Genomic DNA, 26,914 nt, shown 5'->3' with positions numbered 1-26,914 from the left:
ACCGGGACCTAGGGACCCCTCCCCCAGCCCAACCGGGACCCAGGGACCCCTCCCCCAGCCCGACCGGGACCCAGGGACCCCTCCCCCAGCCCAACCGGGACCCAGGGACCTCTCCCCAAGCCCAACCGGGACCCAAGGACCCCTTCCCAAAACCAACCGGGACCCAGAGACCCCTCCCCCAGCCCGACCGGGACCCAGGGACCCCTCCCCCAGCCCGACCATGACCCAGGGACCCCTCCCCCAGCCCAGCTGGGCCCCAGGGACCCCTCCTCACCCTTCCCCTCCCTCTGGCAGGAGCAGCTGCGATGTGCTCTGCGCCGGCCGCTTCCCGGCGGGGCTCAGCCGCGTGGTCACCGGCCTGCAGACCCCGGGGTCGCCGCCGCGCCGGGCCCGCCCCCTGGCACCGGACAGCACCCGGGGGGAGGCGGGGAGGTGAGGGGAGCCCCCACCCCCGCTCCCTGCTGGGGGATTGGGGGTCCCCGTGGGGGGTGAATAAAGAGCACACCCCCCCCCCCCCGCAAGGCTGGCAGCGTGGTCACAGGGATGAGGCTGTTGGGGGTCAGGGGGAGACCAGGAGGGGCTTGGGGGGGGGGGGGGCAGTGGGGGGCTGGGGAGGTCCTGGAGAGAGCCTGGGAGGGTCTCAGGGGGAGCCTGGGAGGGGTTGGGAAGGTCCAGGGGGAGTCTGGGGACCCTGAGGGGGTCCCACGGGGCCCTGGGAGGTGCCATGGGGGAGCCTGGGGGGGGGTGGGGGGGTCCCCAGGAGGTCACTGCCCTTGGCCCCCGCCTCTGCACGTGGGTCCACGGCCCCTGGGCTGTGCCCGGGAAGAACAAAACAGCCAATGGGCTGGCAGAGATGGTTGATTGGCAGGCGGCTGGCGAATGGCGGCAGAGCTTCTCGCCCGCCCCTTTTCCCTCCCGTTTCTCCACCTCCGGTTGGCTCACGCCTCGGAGTGGCAGGCGCGCTTGCCCAATGAGAGAGAGGGTGGGTGGGGAGGGGTGGGCGGACCGCTCTCGGTGTCTTTGGGGGAATGATTCGCTGGCTGCCCGGAGCGGCAGCCTCCTCCGCCAATGAGGTGCCAGGAGCGGTGCCGGGAGTCCGGAGCGCCTCAGCTGACAGCGCCGCCCCGCCTCCCATTGGCTGTCAGGGCTGAGCGGCACGGCGGGAGGCCAATGGGGCTGCAGGGGAAGGATGCGCCCTGCCGGTGCCGCCCTCCCCGCTGATTGGCAGCGCCCTGCTCCACTCCGCTCGCGCCGTTCCTCTGAGCGACAGCGCGAGCGACCAATGGGGGCGCGGCCTGAGGGGGCGCGGGGCGGGGCCGGCGCCCCAGGGGTGTCGCCAGTGCCGGATGAGGAGACTCTGAGGGGAAGTTTGGCCGCCGCCGCCGCGGGCCCTGTGAGGAGGAACCGCCGCCGGGAGAGCGGGAGCGCGGCCGCGGCCCGTCCCCGCCGCCGCCGCCATGGGGAACCGGGGCATGGAGGAGCTGATCCCGCTGGTCAACAAGCTGCAGGACGCCTTCAGCTCCATCGGGCAGAGCTGCCACCTCGACCTGCCGCAGATCGCCGTGGTGGGCGGGCAGAGCGCGGGCAAGAGCTCGGTGCTGGAGAACTTCGTCGGCCGGTAAGTCCCGGAGCGGCGGGAACGGAAACGGCGGAGACGGAGGCGCCGCCGCCGCTGGAGCTGGCCCGCCCCGCCGCTACGCCGCTGGCGTAAGCGCGCTTGGTGAATCCCGCCCGCGTAGGGCGCGGCCCGAGGGACTCCCTACGCAAAGTGCGGAGCGGCGCCGCTCGCATCGCCCGGCCGCGCCTTACGCACTTGGCGTACAGTGCGGACCCCAGCGCTGGGGAGCAGGTCACCGGCGGCCCCCTTACGCCAGCGGCGCAAGCGGGGGGCTCCGGCCACGGCCGGCGCTTACGGCGTTGGCGTAGCGGCGCTCTGTGAATTACGGGAGCGGGGCAGGGGCCGGGGGGGATGCGTGGGAGCCGCGGCCGAGCAGCGCCGGGACCCTGCCCCGGGAGCGCTGCCGCGGCCACGGAGGATGCTGCCAGCCCCCCTGAGCCTCCTCCAGGCCTCCCCCCCGCCCCGCCCCGGCCGGTGTCACCGGAGGCTCCGGGGGGGGGTTCCCCGGGACGGAGCCCTTCGGCATCCTCGCTCGTAGCGATAGCGGCAGGCGGCCGGCGCCGTGCGGCCTCCTGATAGGGCCCGGAGGCGCCGGGGCTCGGTCGGGACGAGGAGGATAAGGCCAGGCCCAGGGGCTCGACCCAGCCGGGGCGGGGAGGAAGCCGTGGCCGAGACGATAACGGCGGCGCGGAGCCGTCCCCCTCCCCTCCCCCGGCCCGGTGCTGCTGCCGGCCCGGAGGATCCTGCTGGGTGCTGGAGAAATCCACCAGGATTGCTCAGAACCGGGAGCAGGAGGCAGGGAGATGGAGCAGGGGTGCAGGGATACTGCTCAGGGGTGCAGGGACACTGGAGCAGGGGTGCAGGGAGATGGAGCAGGGGTGCAGGGATACTGCTCAGGGGTGCAGGGAGATGGAGCAGAGGTGCAGGGATACTGCTCAGGGATGGAGGGAGATGGAGCAGGGGTGCAGGGAGATGGAGCAGGGGTGCAGGGAGATGGAGCAGGGGTGCAGGGATACTACTCAGGGGTGCAGGGAGATGGAGCAGGATGCAGGGATACTGCTCAGGGGTGCAGGGAGATGGAGCAGGGGTGCAGGGACACTGCTCAGGGGTGCAGGGAGATGGAGCAGAGGTGCAGGGATACTACTCAGGGGTGCAGGGAGATGGAGCAGGGGTGCAGGGATACTGCTCAGGGGTGCAGGGAGATGGAGCAGGGATGGAGGAAGGTGGATCAGGGGTGCAGGGAGATGGAGCAGGATGCAGGGACACTGCTCAGGGATGCAGGGAGATGGAGCAGGGGTGCAGGGACACTGCTCAGGGGTTCAGGGAGATGGAGCAGGATGCAGGGACACTGCTCAGGGGTGCAGGGACACTGCTCAGGGATGGAGGGAGATGGATCAGAGGTTCAGGGAGATGGATCAGGGGTGCAGGGAGATGGATGAGGATGCAGGGATACTGCTCAGGGGTGCAGGGAGATGGAGCAGGGATGGAGGAAGGTGGATCAGGGGTGCAGGGAGATGGAGCAGGATGCAGGGATACTGCTCAGGGGTGCAGGGAGACTGGAGCAGGGGTGCAGGGACACTGCTCAGGGTTGGAGGGAGATGGATCAGAGGTTCAGGGAGATGGATCAGGGGTGCAGGGAGATGGATGAGGATGCAGGGATACTGCTCAGGGGTGCAGGGAGATGGAGCAGGGATGGAGGAAGGTGGATCAGGGGTGCAGGGAGATGGAGCAGGGGTGCAGGGATACTGCCCAGGTGCTGATTCGGGGCCCAAGCAGCCCCAGAGCTGCTCCTTCCCCCCCCAGCCCCCCTCCCCCAGCAGGGCTCCCAGTGCCCTTCAGCTCCCTGCCCTGCTGCTGGCAGCTGCCTGCATCCCATTGGATTTTCCCCTGGCAGGGAGCTGGGGGGGGGGGGCTGGCAGGAGCCCATTGGCCCCAGGGCTGCTCCCAGCACCACCCAGCCCCCACAGGAGGCTTCTGCTCTGCATCCCCAGCTGCAGTCCTGCACCTCAGAGCCCTCCCCCCCACCTTGATCCCAGAGCTTCCCCACCTGGAGCTTCCCAGGGGGCAGATCCTGCTCCCTGGAGCCCTCTGGAAGCAGCTGCTGGGGAAGGGGCTCTGGGGATGTCCTGATCCCCCTGGGCCTGGGAGGTGCAGAGCCCAGGGAGGGAGGGGGGAGAGGGGCCAGGGAAGGGCAAAGGAAGGGGGGGAAGGGTCTGGAGGAGGAGAGGGAGAAGGGGGAGAAGAAAAGAAGGTAGAGAGAAGAAGGAGGAGGAGGAGGAGAAGGAAGAGAAGAAGGTAGAGAGGAGAGGAAAGAGGAGGAGGAGGAGGAAAAGAACCTGGAGAAGGAAGAGAGGGAGAAGGAGAAGAGGGAGAAGAAGGAGGAGGAGAAGAAGAAAGAGGAAAGCATGGAGAGAGAGAAGAGGAAAGAGGAGAAGGAGGAGGAGGAGGAGATGGATAAGGAGGAGAAGGAGGAAAAGAGCCTGGAAGAGGAAGAGAGAGAAAGAGGAAAAGGAAGAGAGGGTGAAGGAGAAGAAGGAGGAGAGGGAAAAGGAGGAGTGAGAAGGAGAAGAAGAAGGAGAAGGAGAAAGGAAGAGAAAAAGAAGGGGAAGGGTCTGGATGAGAAGGAGGGGGAGGAGGAGATGGAGAAGGAGGAGGAGGGGAAGAGCTTGGAGAAGGAAGAGAGGGAGAAGGAGGAGAAGGAGAAGGAGAAAGGAAGAGGAAGAGGTGGGGGAGGGTCTGGAGAAAGAAAAGAGAGAAGGAGAAGAAGAGGGAGAAGAAGAAGGAGGAGGAGGGGAAGGGTCTGGGGGAGGAGGAGGAGGGGAAGGGTCTGGAGGAGGAGGGGAAGGGTCTGGAGGAGGAGGAGGAGGGGAAGGGTCTGGGGGAGCTGTGGGCAGCAGCTGAGGGCCCCAGGGGGGGTTGAGGCTGCAGCAGAGGAGGCTGAGGGAAGCCCTTCTGGCTCTCTGCAGCTCCCTGCCAGCAGCTTGGTGCCCTCTGAGCTCTGCTCCCAAGCTCTGGCCCCAGAGGACCCAAGCTGGAGCTGCCCCCAGGGCAAGGCTGAGCTTGGCCAGGGGCAGAGCTGCTGCTCCCTGTGCCAGGCCTGTGCCAGGCTGCAGCTCCCCAGCCCCAGGGGGTGGTCTCTGGGTGCCAGGGGCTGGCTGGTGGTGCCCCTGGGGCAGTGCTGGGCGCTGGGTGCCCTCCAAGCTCTTCCCCATCCCAACCATTCCATGACTCTTCCAAAGGGAAGTGAGGAACCCCCCCCCGGGGGGTGGCACTGGGGACCCTCTGCCCCCTCTGGAGCCCTCCTGGGTGTGCCCAGGGCTGCCTCAAAGGCTGGCACTGAGCGTGGTGCCCGCCAGGCCCCGGGCACAAGGGAGCTGTTGTTGGCACAGCCATGGAGCCACCACCTCAATAGGCCTTTGTCAGCCCCTGGGCACAGCTGGGGCTGGGCTGGAGGGGGCACCGTGGGGGAGGTGGGCACCAGGGCAAGGGCTGGGGGTGGAGGTGGGCACCAAGGTGGAGGTGGGCACCAAAGGAAGGGCTGGAGATGGGGGTGGGCACCAAGGTGGGGGTGGGCACCATGATGGAGATGGGCACCAAGGTGGAGGTGGGCACCAGAGCAAGGGCTGGGGATGGAGGTGGGCACCAAGGGGGAGGTGGGCACCAAGGGAAGGGTTGGAGATGGAGGTGGGCACCAAGGTGGGGGTGGGCACCATGTGGAGGTGGGCACCAAGGTAGATGTGGGCACCAAAGCAAGGGTTGGAGATGGAGGTGGGCACCAAGGGGGAGGTGGGCACCAAGGGAAGGGTTGGAGATGGGGGTGGGCACCAAGGTGGGGGTGGGCACCATGTGGAGGTGGGCACCAAGGTAGAGGTGGGCACCAAAGCAAGGGTTGGAGATGGAGGTGGGCACCAAGGGGGAGGTGGGCACCAAGGGAAGGGTTGGAGATGGGGGTGGGCACCAAGGTGGAGGTGGGCACCAGAGCAAGGGCTGGGGATGGAGGTGGGCACCAAGGGGGAGGTGGGCACCAAGGGAAGGGCTGGAGATGGAGGTGAGCACCAAGGTGGGGGTGGGCACCATGTGGAGGTGGGCACCAAGGTAGAGGTGGGCACCAAAGCAAGGGTTGGAGATGGAGGTGGGCACCAAGGTGAGGGTGGGCACCATGTGGTGGTGGGCACCAAAGTAGAGGTGGGCACCAAAGCAGAGGTGGGCACCAAAGCAAGGGTTGGAGATGGAGGTGGGCACCAGGGGGGAGGTGGGCACCAAGGGAAGGGTTGGAGATGGGGGTGGGCACCAAGGTGGGGGTGGGCACCAGGGCAAGGGTTGGAGATGGGGGTGGGCACAATGTGGTGGTGGGCATCAGGGCAAGGATTGGAGATGGGGGTGGGCACCAAGGTGGAAGTGGGCACCAAGGTGGGGGTGGGCACCATGTGGAGGTGGGCACCAAGGTAGAGGTGGGCACCAAAGCAAGGGTTGGAGATGGAGGTGGGCACCAAGGGGGAGGTGGGCACCAGGGCAAGGGCTGGGGCTGGAGGTGGGCACCATGTGGAGGTGGGCACCAAGGGAAGGGTTGGATATAGGGGTGGGCACCATGTGGAGGTGGGCACCAGGGCAAGGATTGGAGATGGGGGTGGGCACTGTGTGGAGGTGGGCACCAAGGGAAGGGCTGGGAATGGAGGTGGGCACCATGTGGAGGTGGGCACCAGAGCAAGGGCTGGGGATGGAGGTGGGCACCAAGGTGGGGGTGGGCACCAAGGTAGATGTGGGCACCAAAGCAAGGGTTGGAGATGGAGATGGGCACCAAGGGGGAGGTGGGCACCAAGGGAAGGGTTGGAGATGGAGGTGGGCACTAAGGTGGGGGTGGGCACCAAGGTAGAGGTGGTTGTCCCCTCCCTGACCTTTACCTTGGCACCCTGGAGGCTTCCTGGCAGCGCTGGGCAGGGCTGGGTGGGGCCTGGCACCTCTGAGCTGGCAGCTCTGACTCACCTGGAGCCTCTGGGTGCCCCCCTGCCAGGCTCTGGGTGCCCCTCTGCCAGGCTCTGGGTCCCCTCCCAGCTATAAACCCCCCAGGCCCTGCTGGCTGCCAGCTGCTGTGGCCCAGCCCCGTGGGCACGCAAGGCTTGGGCCCTGGCAGCTGCTGGCTGGCCCTGGCATGGCCCCCCTGTGCCCCCCTGTGCCACTCTGTGCCCTCCCTGTGCTCCCCTGTGCCACTCTGTGCCCTCCCTGTGCCCCCCCTGTGCCCCCTGAGGCTGGCAGGAGCTGGGTCAGGCTCAGGTGGCCCAGGAGGGAGCTGCCCCCTGCCAGCCTGCCCTGCCCAGCCTGGTGCCCCCCTCTGCCACTCTGTGCCACTCTGTGCCCCCCAGTGCCCCCTTATGTGTCTCCCAGTGCTCCCCAGTGCCCCCTGTGCCCCCCTGTGCCACTCTGTGCCACCCCTGTGCCCCCCCTGTGCCCCCTGAGGCTGGCAGGAGCTGGGTCAGGCTCAGCCCAGGAGGGAGCTGCCCCCTGCCAGCCTGCCCTGCCCAGCCTGGTGCCCCCCTGTGCCCCCCCAGTGCCACTCTGTGCCCTCCCTGTGCCCCCCATTGCCACTCTGTGCCCCCCTGTGCCACTCTGTGCCCTCCCTGTGCCCCCCCTGTGCCCCCTGAGGCTGGCAGGAGCTGGGTCAGGCACAGGTGGCCCAGGAGGGAGCTGCCCCCTGCCAGCCTGCCCTGCCCAGCCTGGTGCCCCCCTGTGCCCCCCCAGTGCCACCCTGTGCCCTCCCTGTGCCCCCCTGTGCCACTCTGTGCCCCCCTGTGCCACTCTGTGCCCTCCCTGTGCCCCCCCTGTGCCCCCTGAGGCTGGCAGGAGCTGGGTCAGGCTCAGGTGGGCCAGGAGGGAGCTGCCCCCTGCCAGCCTGCCCTGCCCAGCCTGGTGCCCCCCTGTGCCCCCCCAGTGCCACTCTGTGCCCTCCCTGTGCCCTCCCTGTGCCCCCCTGTGCCACTCTGTGCCCCCCCAGTGCCCCCTGAGGCTGGCAGGAGCTGGGTCAGGCTCAGGTGGGCCAGGAGGGAGCTGCCCCCTGCCAGCCTGCCCTGCCCAGCCTGGTGCCCCCCCAGTGCCACTCTGTGCCCTCCCTGTGCCCCCCTGTGCCACTCTGTGCCCTCCCTGTGCCCCCCCTGTGCCCCCTGAGGCTGGCAGGAGCTGGGTCAGGCTCAGCCCAGGAGGGAGCTGCCCCCTGCCAGCCTGCCCTGCCCAGCCTGGTGCCCCCTGCAGGCCCTGCCAGGGGCAGGAAGCACTTCCTGGGCCCTGGATCCTCCTTCCTGGGGGGCAGAGGAAACCTCCCGGGGGGGGGGAGGGGCAGGGGAATTCCCAGCAGTGCCACTCCCCCAGTGCCAGGCAAGGTGCCAGGCAAGGTGCCAGGCAAGGTGCCAGGCCCAGTGCCCAGCTGCTGCCCCTGCCAGGTGCCAGCCCCACCTCTGCCATCCCTGCCCCCCACTGCCAGCAGCCTCAGCCCCCGGGGGGGGGGAGCTGCCCTGGGGGGGGGAGTTCTGTGCCCCCCCCCCCCAGTGCCAGGGGGGCTGCCCAGGCCCAGCTGGTGCCCGCTGGCAGGGCTGGCACCCAGGGGCCTGTGCCTGGGCTCTGGGGAGACCCTGGGGGTGCCCTCTGCTTGGGTCTGGGGGTGCCCTCTGGGGGGGGGGGGTCTAGGGGTGCCCTCTGGGGGGGTGCCCTGGGGTCTGGGGGTGCCCTAAGGTCTGGGGGTGCCCTCTGCAGGGGTCTGGGGGTGCCCTCTGTAGGGGTGCCCTCTGTGGCAGTGCCCTGGGGTCTGGGGGTGCCCTCTGCAGGGGTCTGGGGGTGCCCTCTGCTTGGGTCTGGGGGTGCCCTCTGGGGGGGGGGTCTAGGGGTGCCCTCTGTGGGGGTGCCCTGGGGTCTGGGGGTGCCCTAAGGTCTGGGGGTGCCCTCTGTAGGGGTCTGGGGGTGCCCTCTGTGGGGGTGCCCTCTGTGGCAGTGCCCTGGGGTCTGGGGGTGCCCTCTGGGGGGGTGCCCTGGGCTCTGGGGGTGCCCTCTGCAGGGGTCTGGGGGTGCCCTCTGCTTGGGCCTGGGGGTGCCCTGGGGGTGCCCTCTGTGGCAGTGCCCTGGGGCCTGGGGGTGCCCTCTGGGGGGGTGCCCTGGGGGTGCCCTGGGGGTGCCCTCTGCTTGGGTCTGGGGGTGGCCTCTGTGGGGGTGCCCTCTGTGGCAGTGCCCTGGGGTCTGGGGGTGCCCTGGGGGTGCCCTCTGCTTGGGTCTGGGGGTGCCCTAGGGGCTGCAGCTCCTCCCTGGTGCCCTCTGGGGGGGGTCTGGGGGTGCCCTCTGGGGGGGTGCCCCAGGGGCTGCAGCCCTGTGCCCCCCCTGTGCCCCCTGCAGGGACTTCCTGCCCAGGGGCTCTGGCATCGTCACCAGGAGGCCTCTGATCCTGCAGCTGATCTTCTCCAAGACAGGTAGGGGCTGGCACCACAGCCTGGCACTGCCAGCTGCCCCCAGGGGCTGCCCCCAGGGGCTGGCACTGCCAGCTGGCACCTGGGGCAGGGGGGGTGCTGCCTGCCCGGGGGGGGGCTTTGGCTCCCCCCAGGGCACCAAAGGTGCCAGGCAGAGCTGTGCCAGCTGCTGCCCTCTCACCCAGTGCCACCTGGGCACCGGCCCCTGTGCCCCCTGCCTGTGCCAGGGGCTGAGGGAGCAGAGGGCAGGAGCTGGGGGGGGGGAGGGAGGGGGCACAAGGCTGAGCAGCTGAAGCTTGGGGGTCCCTGTGCCCGCCCTGGGCTGCCCCCTGTGCCCCCTGCTCCCTCCCATGTGCCCCCTGAGCTGTGCCCTGTGCCCCCTGTGCCCCCCTAGGCTGCTCCTTGTGCCCCCTGAGCTGTGCCCTGTGCCCCCCAGGCTGCTCCTTGTGCCCCCTGAGCTGTGCCCTGTGCCCCCCAGGCTGCTCCTTGTGCCCCCTGAGCTGTGCCCTGTGCCCCCCAGGCTGCTCCTTGTGCCCCCTGAGCTGTGCCCTGTGCCCCCTGAGCTGCCCCTTGTGCCCCCTGTGCCCCCCTGGGCTGCTCTTTGTGCCCCCTGAGGTGCCCCCTGGTCCTCCCTGAGCTGCTCCTTGTGCCCCCTGAGCTGTGCCCTGTGCCCCCCTAGGCTGCCCCTTGTGCCCCCTGAGCTGCCCCTTGTGCCCCCTGTGCCCCCCTGGGCTGCCCCTGTGCCCCCTGAGCTGTGCCCTGTGCCCCCTGTGCCCCCCTGGGCTGCCCCCTGCTCCCTTCCCTGTGCCCCCTGAGCTGTGCCCTGTGCCCCCCTGGGCTGCGCCTTGTGCCCCCTGAGCTGTGCCCTGTGCCCCCTGTGCCCCCCTAGGCTGCTCCTTGTGCCCCCTGAGCTGCTCCTTGTGCCCCCCAGGCTGCGCCTTGTGCCCCCTAAGCTGTGCCCTGTGCCCCCTGTGCCTCCCAAGCTGCTCCTTGTGCCACCCCCTGTGCCCCCCTTGCCCCCCCTTGCCACCTCCCCATGACCCCCCTCGCCGCCCCCCCATGCCCCCTGTGCCCCCCTCGCTGCCCCTCTGGTCCTCTCCTTGCCCCCTGTGCCCCCTGTACCCCCTCTGAACCACCCCCTGTGCCCCCCATACCCCCCTGTGCCCCCCATGCCCCCCTGTGCCCCTCTGAGCCGCCCCCCTGTGCCCTCCTGTACTCTCCATGCCCCCTCACCCCCCCATGCCCCCTGTGCCCCCTCACCCCCCGTGCCCCCTCACCCCCCTCACCCCCCATGCCCCCTCACCCCCCATGCCCCCTCACCCCCCTCACCCCCCGTGCCCCCCTGTGCCCCCTCACCCCCTGTGCCCCCTCACCCCCCGTGCCCCCTCACCCCCCTCACCCCCCGTGCCCCCTCACCCCCCGTGCCCCCTGTGCCCCCCTGTGCCCCCTCACCCCCCTCACCCCCCTCGCCCCCCGTGCCCCCCTCACCCCCTCGCCCCCCGCTGCCCCCCCGTGCCCCCCTCACCCCCGCTGCCCCCTCACCCCCCTCGCCCCCCGCTGCCCCCTCACCCCCCGTGCCCCCCTCACCCCCCTCACCCCCCGTGCCCCCCTCACCCCCCTCGCCCCCCGCTGCCCCCTCACCCCCCGTGCCCCCCATGCCCCCTCACCCCCCCGTGCCCCCCGTGCCCCCTCACCCCCCGTGCCCCCTGTGCCCCCTCACCCCCCGCTGCCCCCTCACCCCCCGTGCCCCCCCGTGCCCCCCGTGCCCCCTCACCCCCCGTGCCCCCCGTGCCCCCCTGTGCCCCCTCACCCCCCTCACCCCCGTGCCCCCCGGTGCCCCCCAGAGTACGCCGAGTTCCTGCACTGCAAGGCTCGGAAGTTCACCGACTTCGATGAGGTTCGGCAGGAGATCGAGGCCGAGACCGAGCGGCTGACCGGGACCAACAAGGGCATCTCGGCCGTGCCCATCAACCTCCGGGTCTACTCCCCCCACGGTGAGCGCCCCCGGCCCCGGGAGCGCCCCCGGCCCCGGCCCCGGCCCCGGCCCCGGCCCCGGCCCCGGCGCAGGCAGCTCCGAGCGCGGCCGGCAAGCGGTTCCGGAGCTCCCCCTGGCGGCAGCGAGAGGGAACCGCAGCCTCCCGGCCCTAGAGGCTGCTCCTGCTGGCAGCTCCTGGCTGCCACTCGGTGCCCCATAGCTCATCCCCGGGCACCCTGGCACCTCCTGGATGCCACTCAGTGCCCCCTGGCGCATCCCTGGGCACCCTGGCACCTCCTGGTTGCCACTCAGTGCCCCCTGGCGCATCCCTGGCACCTCCTGGATGCCACTTAGTGCCCCCTGGCGCATCCCTGGGCACCCTGGCACCTCCTGGATGCCACTCAGTGCCCCCTGGCGCATCCCTGGCACCTTCTGGATGCCACTCAGTGCCCCTCAGCCCATCCCTGGGCACCCTGGCACCTTCTGGATGCCACTCAGTGCCCCTTAGCTCATCCCTGGCACCTCCTGGCTGCCACTCAGTGCCCCTCAGCCCATCCCTGGGCACCCTGGCACCTCCTGGCTGCCACTCAGTGCCCCCTGGTGCATCCCTGGCACCTCCTGGATGCCACTCAGTGCCCCTTAGCTCATCCCTGGCACCTCCTGGCTGCCACTCAGTGCCCCCTGGTGCATCCCTGGGCACCCTGGCACCTCCTGGCTGCCACTCAGTGCCCCCTGGCGCATCCCTGGCACCTCCTGGATGCCACTTAGTGCCCCCTGGTGCATCCCTGGCACCTTCTGGATGCCACTCAGTGCCCCCTGGCGCATCCCTGGCACCTTCTGGATGCCACTCAGTGCCCCTCAGCCCATCCCTGGGCACCCTGGCACCTCCTGGCTGCCACTCAGTGCCCCTTAGCTCATCCCTGGGCACCTCCTGGCTGCCACTTGGTGCTTCTTAGCCCATCCCTGGGCACCCTGGCACCTCCTGGCTGCCACTCAGTGCCCCTCAGCCCATCCCTGGGCACCTCCTGGCTGCCACTCGGTGTCCCTTAGCTCATCCCTGGCACCTCCTGGCTGCCTCTTGGTGCTCCTTAGCCCATCCCTGGGCACCCTGGCACCTCCTGGCTGCCACTCAGTGCCCCTCAGCCCATCCCTGGGCACCTCCTGGCTGCCACTCAGTGCCCCTTAGCCCATCCCTGGGCACCCTGGCACCTCCTGGTTGCCACTCAGTGCCCCTCAGCCTATCCCTAGGCACCTCCTGGCTGCCTCTTGGTGCTCCTTAGCCCATCCCTGGGCACCCTGGCACCTCCTGGCTGCCACTCAGTGCCCCTCAGCCCATCCCTGGGCACCTCCTGGCTGCCACTCAGTGCCCCTCAGCCCATCCCTGGCACCTCCTGGCTGCCACTCAGTGCCCCTTAGCTCATCCCCGGGCACCTCCTGGCTGCCACTTGGTGCTTCTTAGCCCATCCCTGGGCACCCTGGCACCTCCTGGATGCCACTCAGTGCCCCTTAGCTCATCCCTGGCACCTCCTGGCTGCCTCTTGGTGCTCCTTAGCCCATCCCTGGGCACCCTGGCACCTCCTGGCTGCCACTCAGTGCCCCTCAGCTCATCCCTGGCACCTCCTGGCTGCCTCTTGGTGCTCCTTAGCCCATCCCTGGGCACCCTGGCACCTCCTGGCTGCCACTCAGTGCCCCTCAGCCCATCCCTGGGCACCTCCTGGGCTGCCTCTCCCTCTCCCCCCTCTCCCCTCTGCCCCCTCCAGGCCGGGCTGGCTGAGGAGCCCTGGAGCCCAGCCCATGGCTGCTGCCCTCTGCCTTGCAGTGCTGAACCTGACCCTGATCGACCTCCCTGGCATCACCAAGGTGCCAGTGGGGGACCAGCCCCAGGACATTGAGTACCAGATCAGGGAGATGATCCTGCAGTTCATCAGCAGGGAGAGCAGCCTGATCCTGGCTGTCACCCCTGCCAACATGGACCTGGCCAACTCTGACGCCCTCAAGATGGCCAAGGAGGTTGATCCTCAAGGTGAAAAGGGAGGGAGCAGGTCGGGGGGGGTGGGGCAGGAGGGTCCTGAGGGGGGCAGGAGGGTGCTGGGGGGTGGTGGGAGGGTGCTGGGGTGGGCAGGAGGGTGCTGGGGTGGGTGTGAGGGTCCTGGGGTGGGCAGGAGGGTCTTGAGATGGGCAGGAGGGTCCTGGGGGGGGGAGGGTGAGGGTCCTGGGGCGGGCAGGAGGGTGCTGGGGGGGGTGTGAGGGTCCTGGGGTGGGCAGGAGGGTCCTGGGCAGGGGGTGAGGGTCCTGGGGTGGGCAGGAGGGTCTTGAGATGGGCAGGAGGGTCCTGGGGGGGGAGGGTGAGGGTGCTGGGGAGGGCAGGAGGGTGCTGGGGGGTGGTGTGAGGGTCCTAGGGTGGGTGTGAGGGTCCTGGGGTGGGCAGGAGGGTCTTGAGATGGGCAGGAGGGTGCTGGGGGGTGGTGGGAGGGTGCTGGGGTGGGCAGGAGGGTGCTGGGGGGTGGTGTGAGGGTCCTGGGGTGGGCAGGAGGGTGCTGGGGTGGGTGTGAGGGTCCTGGGGTGGGCAGGAGGGTCTTGAGATGGGCAGGAGGGTGCTGGGGGGCAGGGTGAGGGTGCTGGGGTGGGCAGGAGGGTGCTGGGCAGGGGGTGAGGGTCCTGGGGTGGGCAGGAGGGTCTTGAGATGGGCAGGAGGGTCCTGGGGGGCAGGGTGAGGGTCCTGGGGTGGGCAGGAGGGTGCTGGGGGGTGGTGTGAGGGTCCTGGGGTGGGCAGGAGGGTGCTGGGGGCTGGTGTGAGGGTCCTGGGGTGGGCAGGAGGGTGCTGGGGGGTGGTGAGGGTCCTGGGGTGGGCAGGAGGGTCCTGGGGGGGGGTGAGGGTCCTGGGGTGGGCAGGAGGGTCTTGAGATGGGCAGGAGGGTCCTGGGGGGGGAGGGTGAGGGTCCTGGGGTGGGCAGGAGGGTGCTGGGGGGGGGGGTGAGGGTCCTGGGGTGGGCAGGAGGGTCTTGAGATGGGCAGGAGGGTCCTGGGGGGGGAGGGTGAGGGTCCTGGGGTGGGCAGGAGGGTGCTGGGCAGGGGGTGAGGGTCCTGGGGTGGGCAGGAGGGTCCTGGGCAGGGGGTGAGGGTCCTGGGGGTCAGGAGGGTGCTGGGATGGTCAGGAGGGTGCTGAGCCAGCCCCTGGGGGGGGTCCCTGTGCCCCCCAGGCCTGAGGACCATCGGGGTGATCACCAAGCTGGACCTGATGGACGAAGGCACCGACGCCAGGGAGGTGCTGGAGAACAAACTGCTGCCCCTGCGCAGAGGTGGGCACAGGGGGCACCAGGGGGGCACAAGGGGCACCACTGCCCCCTCCCTGCCCTCCCCTTAGGGCACCACTGCCCCCTCCATGCCCACCCCAGAGCCCCTCTGCAGCCACCTCCATGCCCACCCCAGCTGGCATCACTGCCCCCTCCATGCCCACCCCAGCTGGCACCTCTGCCCCCTCTCTGCCCTCCCCCTTGGGCACCACTGCCCCCTCCCTGCCCACCCCAGCTGGCACCACTGCCCCCTCCCTGCCCTCCCCCTAGGGCACCACTGCCCCCTCCATGCCCACCCCAGAGCCCCTCTGCAGCCACCTCCATGCCCACCCCAGCTGGCACCACTGCCCCCTCCCTGCCCAGCCCAGAGTCCCTCTGCAGCCCCCTCCCTGCCCACCCCAGCTGGCACCACTGCCCCCTCCCTGCCCACCCCAGAGCCCCTCTGCAGCCCCCTCCATGCCCTCCCCCTAGGGCACCACTGCCCCCTCCCTGCCCACCCCAGCCTGGGGGGAGGTTCCGGGCGGGGGGGGGGTGGGGGTGTGTGCTGCATGGCAGTGCTTTGGGGTCTCCCCCTCCCCTTCCCACCCCCCTTTGTTGTTGTTGTGTGTGTGGGGGGGGTTGGGGCCCAGCTGGCAGCGCCGGCAGGGGCCGGGCTGAGCCCCGGTGCCCGCGGCGGTGCCAGGCTACGTCGGGGTGGTGAACCGCAGCCAGAAGGACATCGAGGGCAGGAAGGACATCCGGGCAGCCCTGGCGGCGGAGCGCAAGTTCTTCCTCTCCCACCCTGCCTACCGGCACCTGGCAGACCGCATGGGCACCCCCCACCTCCAGAGGCTGCTCAACCAGGTGGGGCAGGGCACAGCTGCCCACCCCCGGGGCTGCCACCCGGCCCCCGGGGCTGCCACCCGGCCCCCGGGGCTGCCACCCGGCCCCCGGGGCTGCCCGACGGCGGGAGGGGAGAAGGGGGGAGAGGGGGCAGCAGCAGGGCAGGTGGGCAGCAGGCAGCGCAGGTGGGCAGCAGCAGGGTGCAGGTGGGCAGCAGCAGGCAGTGCAGGTGGGCAGCAGACAGTGCAGGTGGGCAGCAGCAGGCAGCACAGGTGGGCAGCAGCAGGGCACAGTGGGCAGCAGCAGGGCAGGTGGGCAGCAGCAGGCAGTGCAGGTGGGCAGCAGCAGGCAGCACAGGTGGGCAGCAGTAGGGCGCAGGTGGGCAGCAGGGCACAGGTGGGCAGCAGCAGGGTGCAGGTGGGCAGCAGCAGGGTGCAGGTGGGCAGCAGCAGGCAGTGCAGGTGGGCAGCAGGGCACAGGTGGGCAGCAGGCAGGGCACAGTGGGCAGCAGCAGGCAGTGCAGGTGGGCAGCAGCAGCAGGCAGCACAGGTGGGCAGCAGTAGGGTGCAGGTGGGCAGCAGGGCACAGGTGGGCAGCAGCAGGGTGCAGGTGGGCAGCAGCAGGCAGTGCAGGTGGGCAGCAGCAGGCAGTGCAGGTGGGCAGCAGCAGGCAGCACAGGTGGGCAGCAGCAGGGCACAGTGGGCAGCAGCAGGGTGCAGGTGGGCAGCAGGGTGCAGGTGGGCAGCAGCAGGCAGCACAGGTGGGCAGCAGCAGGCAGCGCAGGTGGGCAGCAGCAGGGCGCAGGTGGGCAGCAGCAGGGCACAGGTGGGCAGCAGGGCACAGGTGGGCAGCAGCAGGCAGCACAGGTGGGCAGCAGCAGGGTGCAGGTGGGCAGCAGCAGGGCACAGTGGGCAGCAGCAGGCAGCACAGGTGGGCAGCAGCAGGCAGTGCAGGTGGGCAGCAGCAGGCAGCACAGGTGGGCAGCAGCAGGGCGCAGGTGGGCAGCAGCAGGGCACAGTGGGCAGCAGCAGGGTGCAGGTGGGCAGCAGCAGGGCACAGTGGGCAGCAGCAGGCAGTGCAGGTGGGCAGCAGCAGGGCGCAGGTGGGCAGCAGCAGGGTGCAGGTGGGCAGCAGCAGGGCAGGTGGGCAGCAGCAGGGTGCAGGTGGGCAGCAGCAGGGGGCACAGGTGGGCAGCAGCAGGGGGCAGGTGGGCAGCAGCAGGGGGCAGGTGGGCAGCAGCAGGGCACAGTGGGCAGCAGCAGGGCACAGTGGGCAGCAGCAGGGTGCAGTGGGCAGCAGCAGGGGGCACAGGTGGGCAGCAGCAGGGGGCAGGTGGGCAGCAGCAGGCAGTGCAGGTGGGCAGCAGCAGGGGGCACAGGTGGGCACCAGCAGGCTGGCACAGAGAGGTTGGGGTTGTCCCAGGGGGAAGGGTGTTGGGGTTGGCTGTGGGCACCTCGGGGGGGTGGCCAGGGAAGGGGAAAGGAAGGTGGGGAAGGGTCTGGGGAAGGAAGGGTCTGGAGGGGAAGGGTCAGGAGTGGGAGGAGGAGAAGGGTGTGGAGGAGGGGAAGGAGGAGGAGGGGAAGGGTCTGGAGGGGAAGGGTCTGGAGGAGAAGGAGAGGAAGGGTCAAGAGGGGAAGGGTCTGGCGGGGAAGGGTCTGGAGGAGGCAAGGGGAAGGGGCTGGAGGGGAAGGGTCAGAAGGGGAAGGGGCTGGAGGGGAAGGGTGAGGAGGGAAAGGGTCTGGAGAAGGCAAGGGGAAGGAGGGGAAGGGTCAGGAGGGGAAGGAGGGGAAGGGTGAGGAGGGGAAGGGTCAGAAGGGGAAGGGTGAGGAGGGGAAGGGTCTGGAGGAGAAGGGTCTGGAGGAGAAGGGTGAGGGGGGGAAGGGTCTGGAGGAGAAGGGTGAGGGGGAGAAGGGTCTGGAGGAGAAGGGTGAGGGGGGGAAGGGTCTGGAGGAGAAGGGTGAGGGGGGGAAGGGTCTGGAGGAGAAGGGGAAGGGTCTGGAGGGGAAGGGTCTGGAGGAGGCGAGGGGAAGGGTCAGAAGGGGAAGGGTCTGGAGGGGAAGGGTGAGGAGGGGAAGGGGCTGGAGGAGAAGGGGAAGGGTCTGGAGGGGAAGGGTCTGGAGGGGAAGGGTCTGGAGGAGGCGAGGGGAAGGGTCTGGAGGGGAAGGGTCAGAAGGGGAAGGGTCTGGAGGAGGCGAGGGGAAGGGTCAGAAGGGGAAGGGTCTGGAGGGGAAGGGTGAGGAGGGGAAGGGGCTGGAGGAGGAGGGGAAGGGTCTGGAGGGGAAGGGTCTGGAGGGGAAGGGTCTGGAGGAGGCGAGGGGAAGGGTCTGGAGGGGAAGGGTCTGGAGGGGAAGGGTGAGGAGGGGAAGGGTCTGGAGGAGAAGGGGAAGGGTCTGGAGGGGAAAAGTCTGGAGGGGAAGGGTCTGGAGGGGAAGGGTCAGAAGGGGAAGGGTCTGGAGGGGAAGGGTGAGGAGGGGAAGGGGCTGGAGGAGAAGGGGAAGGGTCTGGAGGGGAAGGGTGAGGAGGGGAAGGGTCTGGAGGAGAAGAGGGGGGGAAGGGTCTGGAGGAGAAGGGGAAGGGTCTGGAGGGGAAGGGTCTGGAGGAGGTGAGGGGAAGGGTCTGGAGGGGAAGGGTCTGGAGGGGAAGGGTCTGGAAGGGAAGGGTCTGGAGGGGAAGGGTCTGGAGGAGGTGAGGGGAAAGGGCTGGAGAAGCAAGAAGCAGCTGAGGGAGCTGGGAGGGGGTCGCGGCTGGAGCGCAGGGGGCCGGGCCGGGGGCTGCCGGGCGGGGGCCGGGGGCTGCCGGGCGGGGGCCGGGGTCTGAGCCCCTCGGTGCCCTGCGCCCCCTCCCCCGGCAGCAACTGACCAACCACATCCGGGAGACGCTGCCGGCGCTGCGCAGCAAGCTGCAGAGCCAGCTGCTGTCGCTGGAGAAGGAGGTGGAGGAGTTCAAGAACTTCCGCCCCGACGACCCCACCCGCAAGACCAAAGCCCTGCTGCAGTAGGTGCCCCCTGCAGTAGGTGCCCCCTGCCCGGGCACCCCTCCCCCGGGCACCCCTCCCCCGGGCACCCCTCCGGGCACCCCCCCCCGGGCGCCCCTTCCCCTCCAGCGGCGTCGCGGCAGCAGCTTCGCCTCTGCTGCCCCCTGGCGGGGGGAGAGCAAACTGCACACACACACTGCTGCACCCCCCCGCCCCGCGCTGGGAGCTGGCACTGGGGAGGGGGCTGGTGCCCCAGGGGTGGCACTGGAGAAGGGGTTGGTGCCCCAGGGGTGGCACTGGAGAAGGGGTTGGTGCCCTAGGGGTGGCACTGAGGAGGGAGTTGGTGCCCTAGAGGGGTTTGGTGCCCCAGGGCTGGCACTGAGGAGGAAGTTGGTGCCCTAGAGGGGTTTGGTGCCCCAAGGGTGGCACTGAGCAGGGGGTTGGTGCCCCAGGGGTGGCACTGAGGAGGGAGTTGGTGCCCTAGAGGGGTTTGGTGCCCCAAGGGTGGCACTGAGCAGGGGGTTGGTACCCCAGGGGTGGCACTGAGCAGAGGGTTGGTGCCCCGGGGGTGGCACTGGACAAGGGGTTGGTGCCCCAGGGGTGGCACTGAGCAGGGGGCTGGTGCCCCAGGGGTGGCACTGGACAAGGGGTTGGTGCCCCAGGGGTGGCACTGAGGAGGGAGTTGGTGCCCTAGAGGGGTTTGGTGCCCCAGAGGTGGCACTGAGGAGGGGGTTGGTGCCCTAGAGGTGGCACTGAGGAGGGAGTTGGTGCCCTAGAGGGGTTTGGTGCCCCAGGGGTGGCACTGAGGAGGGGGTTGGTGTCCTAAAGGGGTTTGGTGCCCTAGAGGTGGCACTGAGGAGGGGGTTGGTGCCATAGAGGTGGCACTGAGGAGGGAGTTGGTGCCCTAAAGGGGTTTGGTGCCCTAGAGGTGGCACTGAGGAGGGGGTTGGTGCCCCAGGGGTGGCACTGAGGAGGGAGTTGGTGCCCTAGAGGGGTTTGGTGCCCCAGGGGTGGCACTGAGCAGGGGGTTGGTACCCCAGGGGTGGCACTGAGCAGGGGGTTGGTGCCCCGGGGGTGGCACTGGACAAGGGGTTGGTGCCCCAGGGGTGGCACTGAGCAGGGGGTTGGTGCCCCAGGGGTGGCACTGGAGAAGGGGTTGGTGCCCTAGAGGTGGCACTGAGGAGGGGGTTGGTGCCCTAGAGGGGTTTGGTGCCCCAGGGGTGGCACTGAGGAGGGAGTTGGTGCCCTAAAGGGGTTTGGTGCCCTAGAGGTGGCACTGAGGAGGGGGTTGGTGCCCCAGGGGCTGGCACTGGCAGAGCTCTTCCCCAGCTGCAGCAGCAGCTCTGGCGGGGCGGCGGCAGTGCCCCGGCTGCCCCCTCCCTGCCCTCCCCACGCCCTGGCTGCCCCCTCCCTGCCCTCCCCATGCCCCCTGTGCCCCCCAGGATGGTGCAGCAGTTCGGGGTGGACTTTGAGAAGCGCATTGAGGGCTCTGGGGACCAGGTGGACACCCTGGAGCTGTCGGGGGGGGCCCGCATCAACCGCATCTTCCACGAGAGGTTCCCCTTCGAGCTGGTCAAGGTGAGGCCCTGGGGGGGGGAGGGGGGGGGTGCCCAGCCCTGGGGCGGGGAGGGTTGGCACAGCCTGGCAGGGAGCTGGAGCTCAGCCCTCTCTGCTGGGCCTGCAGATGGAGTTTGATGAGAAGGACCTGAGGAGGGAGATCAGCTACGCCATCAAGAACATCCACGGCGTCAGGCAAGGCCCTGGGGGGGGTCAGCAGGGCAGGGGGAGGGGGAGGGAGAGGGAGGGGGAGAGGGAGGCTGAGGGACAGCTCCATAGGGAGCCAGGCCCTGCTGGGATCCAGGTCTTGCTTGGGTCCAGGCCCTGCTTGGGTCCAGGTCCTGCTTGGGTCCAGGCCCTGCTTGGGTCCAGGTCTTGCCTGGGTCAGGCCCTGCTTGGGTCAGGCCCTGCTGGGATCCAGGTCCTGCTTGGGTCCAGGTCCTGCTTGGGTCAGGCCCTGCTGGGATCCAGGCCCTGCTGGGATCCAGGTCCTGCTTGGGTCAGGCCCGGCTTGGATCCAGGCCCTGCTTGGATCCAGGTCCTGCTTGGATCCAGGCCCTGCTTGGGTCCAGGCCCTGCTTGGGTCCAGGTCCTGCTTGGGTCAGGCCCTGCTTGGGTCAGGCCCTGCTTGGGTCAGGCCCTGCTGGGATCCAGGTCCTGCTTGGGTCAGGTCCTGCTTGGGTCCAGGCCCTGCTTGGGTCCAGGCCCTGCTGGGATCCAGGTCCTGCTTGGGTCCAGGTCCTGCTTGGGTCCAGGCCCTGCTTGGGTCAGGCCCTGCTTGGGTCCAGGCCCTGCTTGGGTCAGGCCCTGCTTGGGTCCAGGCCCTGCTTGGGTCAGGCCCTGCTTGGGTCCAGGCCCTGCCTGGGTCCAGGCCCTGCCTGGGTCAGGCCCTGCTGGGATCCAGGCCCTGCTTGGGTCCAGGCCCTGCTTGGGTCCAGGCCCAGCTTGGGTCAGGCCCTGCTTGGGTCCAGGCCCTGCTTGGGTCAGGCCCTGCTTGGGTCCAGGCCCTGCTTGGGTCCAGGCCCTGCTTGGGTCCAGGCCCTGCTTGGGTCAGGCCCTGCTTGGGTCAGGCCCTGCTTGGGTCCAGGCCCTGCTTGGGTCAGGCCCTGCATGGATCCAGGCCCTGCTTGGGTCAGGCCCTGCTTGGGTCAGGCCCTGCTTGGGTCAGGCCCTGCTTGGATCAGGCCCTGCTTGGGTCCAGGTCCTGCTTGCATCCAGGTCCTGCTTGCATCCAGGTCCTGCTTGGGTCCAGGCCCTGCTTGGGTCCAGGCCCTGCTTGGGTCAGGCCCTGCTTGGGTCAGGCCCTGCTTGGATCCAGGTCCTCCTTGGGTCCAGGTCCTGCTTGGATCAGGCCTTGCCTGGGTCAGGCCCTGCTTGGATCCAGGTCCTGCTTGGATCCAGGTCCTGCTTGGATCCAGGTCCTGCTTGGGTCCAGGTCCTGCTTGGGTCCAGGTCCTGCTTGGGTCCAGGCCCTGCTTGGGTCAGGCCCTGCTGGGATCCAGGCCCTGCTTGGGTCAGGCCCTGCTTGGGTCAGGTCCTGTTTGGGTCAGGCCCTGCTTGGGTCAGGCCCTGCCTGGGTCCAGGCCCTGCCTGGGTCAGGCCCTGCTTGGGTCCAGGTCCTGTTTGGGTCAGGCCCTGCTTGGGTCCAGGCCCTGCTTGGGTCAGGTTCTGCTTGGGTCAGGCCCTGCTTGGATCAGGCCCTGCTTGGGTCAGGCCCTGCTTGGGTCCAGGCCCTGCTTGGGTCAGGTCTTGCCTGGGTCAGGCCCTGCTTGGGTCAGGCCCAGCTTGGGTCCAGGCCCTGCTTGGGTCCAGGCCCTGCTTGGGTCAGGCCCTGCTTGGGTCCAGGCCCTGCTTGGGTCCAGGCCCTGCTTGGGTCCAGGCCCTGCTTGGGTCCAGGTCCTGCTTGGGTCTAGGTCCTGCTTGGGTCTAGGTCCTGCTTGGGTCCAGGCCCTGCTTGGGCCCAGGCCCTGCTTGGGTCCAGGCCCTGCTTGGGTCCAGGCCCTGCTTGGGTCAGGCCCTGCTTGGATCCAGGTCCTGCTTGGGTCAGGCCCTGCTTGGGTCAGGCCCTGCTTGGGTCCAGGCCCTGCTTGGGTCCAGGCCCTGCTTGGGTCCAGGCCCTGCTTGGGCCCAGGCCCTGCTTGGATCCAGGCCCTGCTTGGATCCAGGCCCTGCTTGGGTCAGGCCCTGCTTGGGTCCAGGCCCTGCTTGGGTCCAGGCCCTGCTTGGATCCAGGTCCTGCTTGGGTCAGGTCCTGCTTGGATCCAGGTCCTGCTTGGGTCAGGCCCTGCTTGGGTCCAGGTCCTGCTTGGGTCCAGGTCCTGCTTGGGTCCAGGCCCTGCTTGGGTCCAGGTCCTGCTTGGGTCCAGGCCCTGCTTGGGTCAGGTTCTGCTTGGATCAGGCCCTGCTTGGGTCCAGGCCCTGCTTGGGTCAGGTCCTGCTTGGGTCCAGGCCCTGCTTGGGTCAGGTCCTGCTTGGGTCCAGGTCCTGCTTGGGTCAGGTCCTGCTTGGGTCAGGTCCTGCTTGGATCCAGGTCCTGCTTGGGTCAGGCCCTGCTTGGGTCCAGGTCCTGCTTGGGTCCAGGTCCTGCTTGGGTCCAGGCCCTGCTTGGGTCAGGCCCTGCTTGGGTCCAGGCCCTGCTTGGGTCAGGCCCTGCTTGGGTCAGGTCCTGCTTGGGTCCAGGCCCTGCTTGGGTCAGGCCCTGCTTGGGTCAGGTCCTGCTTGGGTCCAGGTCCTGCTTGGGTCAGGTCCTGCTTGGGTCAGGTCCTGCTTGGATCCAGGTCCTGCTTGGGTCAGGCCCTGCTTGGGTCCAGGCCCTGCTTGGATCCAGGTCCTGCTTGGGTCCAGGTCCTGCTTGGGTCCAGGCCCTGCCTGGGTCCAGGCCCTGCTTGGATCAGGCCCTGCTTGGGCCCAGGCCCTGCTGGGATCCAGGCCCTGCTTGGGTAAGGCCCTGCTTGGGTCCAGGCCCTGCTTGGGTCAGGCCCTGCATGGATCCAGGCCCTGCTTGCATCCAGGCCCTGCTTGGATCCAGGCCCTGCTGGGGTCAGGCCCTGCTGGGGTCAGGCCCTGCTGGGGTCCAGGCCCTGCTTGGATCCAGGCCCTGCTTGGGTCAGGTCCTGCTTGGGTCAGGCCCTGCTTGGATCCAGGCCCTGCTGGGGTCAGGCCCTGCTGGGGTCAGGCCCTGCTGGGGTCCAGGCCCTGCTTGGATCCAGGCCCTGCTTGGGTCAGGTCCTGCTTGGATCAGGCCTTGCCTGGGTCAGGCCCTGCTTGGATCCAGGTCTTGCTTGGATCCAGGTCTTGCTTGGGTCCAGGTCCTGCTTGGGTCCAGGCCCTGCTTGGGTCCAGGCCCTGCTTGGGTCCAGGCCCTGCTTGGATCCAGGCCCTGCTTGGGTCCAGGCCCTGACTGCCTCCAGGGGAACGTGGGATGGGAATCTCTGCTGGGTCTCCAGGGGCTCTCCTGGCCAGGGTTGGGCTGGGGGCTGCCAGGGGCACACCTGCAGGGCTGGGTGGGCAGCAGGGTGCCCTCAGGCTGATGTGCCCCCTCTGGTGCCCTCCCTGCCCCCCAGGACAGGGCTCTTCACCCCGGACCTGGCCTTCGAGGCCATCGTCAAGAAGCAGGTGGTGAAGCTGAAGGAGCCCTGCCTCAAGTGTGTGGATCTGGTGATCCAGGAGCTGATCAACACCGTCAGGCAGTGCACCTCCAAGGTACTCAGCACCACTCAGGCACCAGCAGGGCCCTGCCTGCACCCCTGAGGCCCTGCCTGCACCCCCGAGGCCCTGCCTGCACCCCTAAGGTGCTGCCTGCACCCCTGAGGCCCTGCCTGCACCTCTAAGGCCCTGCCTGCACCCCTGAGGCCCTGCCTGCACCCCTAAGGTGCTGCCTGCACCCCTGAGGCCCTGCCTGTACCCCTGAGGCCTTGCCTGCACCCCTGAGGCCCTGCCTGTACCTCTAAGGCCCTGCCTGCACCTCTGAGGCGCTGCCTGCACCACTAAGGCCCTGCCTGCACCCCTGAGGCCCTGCCTGCACCCCTGAGGCCTTGCCTGTACCTCTAAGGCCCTGCCTGCACCACTCAGGCTCTGCCTGTACCAGGGAGGGCCCTGGCCTGGGCCCAGGCTGGCCAGCAGGCCCCAGGCAGCAGCAGACCCCAAAGCTGGCAGTGACCTTGGGGTGCTCCTGGGGCTCCCAGCCTGGACCCTGCCCTCTGGCCTTGGGGATCATCAGGGGAGGGATCAGCCCAGAATTGGGCACAAGCCCCCCAGAAGTGGGCACAGGCCCTCAGCACTGGGCAGCCTCAGCAGGCCTGGGGCTTGGTGCCCCTGTGCCAGTCCCCCTTGGCAGCTGTCCCACGGCCGTGGTGGGGCTGGGGGCCGCCAGGGGCACGTCTGCAGGGGGTCTCACGGGCACAGTGGGGCTGGGGGCTGCCAGGGGCACGTCTGCAAGGGCCCCTTGCCCAGCTGTGCCCCTCTTGATGCCAGCTGGGCTCCTACCCACGGCTGCGGGAGGAGACGGAGCGCATCGTCACCACCCACATCCGGGAGCGCGAGGGCAGGACCAAGGACCAGGTGAGGACCAGCTCCAGGGTGCCAGGAGGACCTCTCCAGGCCTCCAGCTGGCTTGGAGGGCAGTGCCAGCCCTGCCCAACCCCCTGCTGGTGCCCAGGCTGCCGCTGCTGGCACCCCCCAGCAGCTCCTGCCTGGGCAGCGCTGACCCCGGGGCTGACCTCGAGGTGTTCAGGAGCCCCACAGGGGCTCCTGAGTGGGCACCCCCAGGGCAGGGCATGGGTTGGAGAGGGGCATGGAGGGCATCCACTGACCCCCAGCACTGCCCCAGGGCACCACCAGCAGCCCCTGGCACTCAGGGCTTGGAGACCCTTCCAGGGCTGGGCGCTGCAAGCACTGCCCCTGGGCAGCCTGGCACAGGCCTGGCACAGCCCTGCAGGGAGCAACAGCTCTGCTCCTGGCCAAGCTCAGCCTTGCCCTGGGGGCACCTCCAGGTTGGCTCCTCTGGTGCCAGCCCTCAGGGTGAGAGGTCTGGTGCCCACACCATGGCTGCTGGTGGTCACCGGGGCACTGCCAGCTCCTCTCCACCCGCACTGGGCACTTGCCCCTGGGCACTTGGCAGCTGCCCTGGCCCCGAGGCTGCAGCCTGCAGGGGCTGGGGGGGTGCCAGGGCAGGTGCCAGGGCAGGTGCCAGGGCAGGTGCCAGGAGGGTTTGTGGTGGCTCCCTGCAGATCCTGCTGCTGATCGACATCGAACTCTCCTACATCAACACCAACCACGAGGACTTCATTGGCTTTGCCAAGTGAGTGCCCAGCAGGGGCTGGCTGCTGCAGCCCCCCCCAGGTCCCTGCTGCCACCCCCCCTCCAGGCCCCTGCTCCCATCCCCCACCCAGGTCCCTGCTCCCATCCCCCCCCCCAGGTCCCTGTTCCCATCCCCACCACTCACTTCCCATCTCCAGCTCCTCCTCTTTCTCTTCCTCATTCTCCTTCCATTTCTCCTTCTCCTACTCTTCCTTCTCCTTTCTTCTCTTCCTGCTGCTCCTCCTCCTTCTCCTCCTCTTTCTTCTTTGTCCTTTCTCCTCTCCCTCCTCTTTCTCCTTCTCCTTCTCCTTCTCCTTCTCCTTCTCCTTCTCCTTCTCCTTCTCCTTCTCCTCCTCCTCCTCCTCCTCCTCCTCCTCCTCCTTCTCCTCCTCCTTCTCCTCCTCCTCCTTCTCCTTCTCCTTCTCCTCCTCCTTCTCCTCCTCCTTCTCCTCCTCCTCCTTCTCCTCCTCCTTCTCCTCCTCCTTCTCCTCCTCCTTCTCCTCCTCCTTCTCCTCCTCCTTCTCCTCCTCCTTCTCTTCCTCCTTCTCCTCCTCCTTCTCCTCCTCCTCCTCCTCCTCCTTCTTCTCCTTCTTCTCCTCCTTCTCCTCCTCCTCCTCCTCCTCCTCCTCCTCCTCTTTCTTCTCCTTCTTCTCCTCCTTCTCCTCCTCCTCCTCCTCCTCCTCCTTCTCCTCCTCCTCCTCCTCCTTCTCCTCCTCCTCCTCTTCTCCTTCTCTCCCTACTTCTCCTCTTTTTCCTCCTCCTCTCCCTCCTCCTTCTCCTTTTCTCCTCCTCCTCCTCTTCTCCTTCTCTCCCTACTTCTCCTCCTCCTCCTCCTTCTCCTCCTCCTCCTCCTCCTGCTGTCTTCCTCCTTTCCCACTCTCTGGTCTCTCCTCTCTCCCCCGGGCTCTGGGCTGCTCTCTCCTAACCTCTCTCCTGTTTTTCCTTCCTCCTCCCTCCCGGCCGGGTGCCTGCCCCTGGCCCTGCCCCCAGCTGTTACACAGAGCAGCAGCAGCACCTTGGCACCGGGTGGGTACCTGCAGCATGGCCTGGGGAGGGGGGGGCGGTGCCAACCCCTCCCCCCCCTTGCTTCTGCACCCCCAGGGCCCCCCCGGGCCCCCCCGCCAGGAGCTGCTCCGCGCTTGGCTGCTGCTGGAGTTGTGCTTTGCAGAGCAGCTGGGGCTGGGCTGGCTGCGTGTGGCCCCGGGCTGGAGGGGTGCTCAGCACAGGCAGGATGTGGCCCCAGCCCCAAAGGCAACCCCCCCCTCCCCCCTCCCCGCCCCGAGCCTGGCCAGGACCAGCCTGGGGTCACATCCAGCACCACCTTCCCCCTGCACCATGGAGTAGAACCCAGCAGCACCACCAGCACCTTCCCCACCAGCACCTTCCTCCCCATGGGGCTCAATCCTGCACCACCAGCACCTTCCTCCCCCTGGGGCTCAGTCCAGCCCCACCAGCACCTTCCCCACCAGCACCTTCCTCCCCCTGGGGCTCAATCCTGCACCACCAGCACCTTCCTCCCCCTGGGGCTCAATCCTGCACCACCAGCACCTTCCCCACCAGCACCTTCCTCCCCCTGGGGCTCAATCCTGCACCACCAGCACCTTCCTCCCCCTGGGGCTCAGTCCAGCTCCACCAGCGCCTTCCTCCCCCTGGGGCTCAGTCCAGCTCCACCAGCACCTTCCCCACCAGCACCTTCCTCCCCCTGGGGCTCACTCCAGCCCCACCATCACCTTCCTCCCCCTGGGGCTCACTCCAGCCCCACCAGCACCTTCCTCCCCCTGGGGCTCACTCCAGCCCCACCAGCACCTTCCTCCCCCTGGGGCTCAATCCTGCACCACCAGCACCTTCCTCTCCCTGGGGCTCAATCCTGCCCCACCAGCACCTTCCTGCCCCTGGGGCTAAATCCTGCACCACCAGCACCTTCCTCCCCCTGGG

At 69.2% G+C, this 26,914-nt stretch overlaps 1 protein-coding gene across 2 annotated transcripts in view; it reads left to right on the top strand.

Moving 5' to 3' along the window:
* Positions 1-1,322: 1,322 nt before the first annotated feature.
* The window catches only part of DNM2 (dynamin 2), a 41,141-nt gene continuing 15,549 nt past the window's right edge, over positions 1,323-26,914 (top strand). For both annotated transcript variants that reach the window (XM_054179305.1, XM_054179304.1), the window contains exons 1-12: positions 1,323-1,618; positions 8,990-9,063; positions 10,905-11,054; positions 12,855-13,058; positions 14,236-14,334; positions 15,011-15,171; positions 18,002-18,144; positions 19,567-19,702; positions 19,809-19,876; positions 23,245-23,383; positions 24,155-24,241; positions 24,910-24,980. In XM_054179305.1, the coding sequence (XP_054035280.1) occupies positions 1,458-1,618; positions 8,990-9,063; positions 10,905-11,054; positions 12,855-13,058; positions 14,236-14,334; positions 15,011-15,171; positions 18,002-18,144; positions 19,567-19,702; positions 19,809-19,876; positions 23,245-23,383; positions 24,155-24,241; positions 24,910-24,980 (1,493 nt within the window). In that variant the 5' untranslated portion in view covers positions 1,323-1,457. The remainder of the gene's footprint in view (positions 1,619-8,989; positions 9,064-10,904; positions 11,055-12,854; positions 13,059-14,235; positions 14,335-15,010; positions 15,172-18,001; positions 18,145-19,566; positions 19,703-19,808; positions 19,877-23,244; positions 23,384-24,154; positions 24,242-24,909; positions 24,981-26,914) is intronic.

Source organism: Dryobates pubescens, unplaced genomic scaffold (assembly GCF_014839835.1).
Source record: "Dryobates pubescens isolate bDryPub1 unplaced genomic scaffold, bDryPub1.pri scaffold_103_arrow_ctg1, whole genome shotgun sequence".
Taxonomy (NCBI): domain Eukaryota; kingdom Metazoa; phylum Chordata; class Aves; order Piciformes; family Picidae; genus Dryobates; species Dryobates pubescens.
Note: the sequence above shows the minus strand (reverse complement) of the source record. Positions and strands in the feature narration are given on the sequence as shown.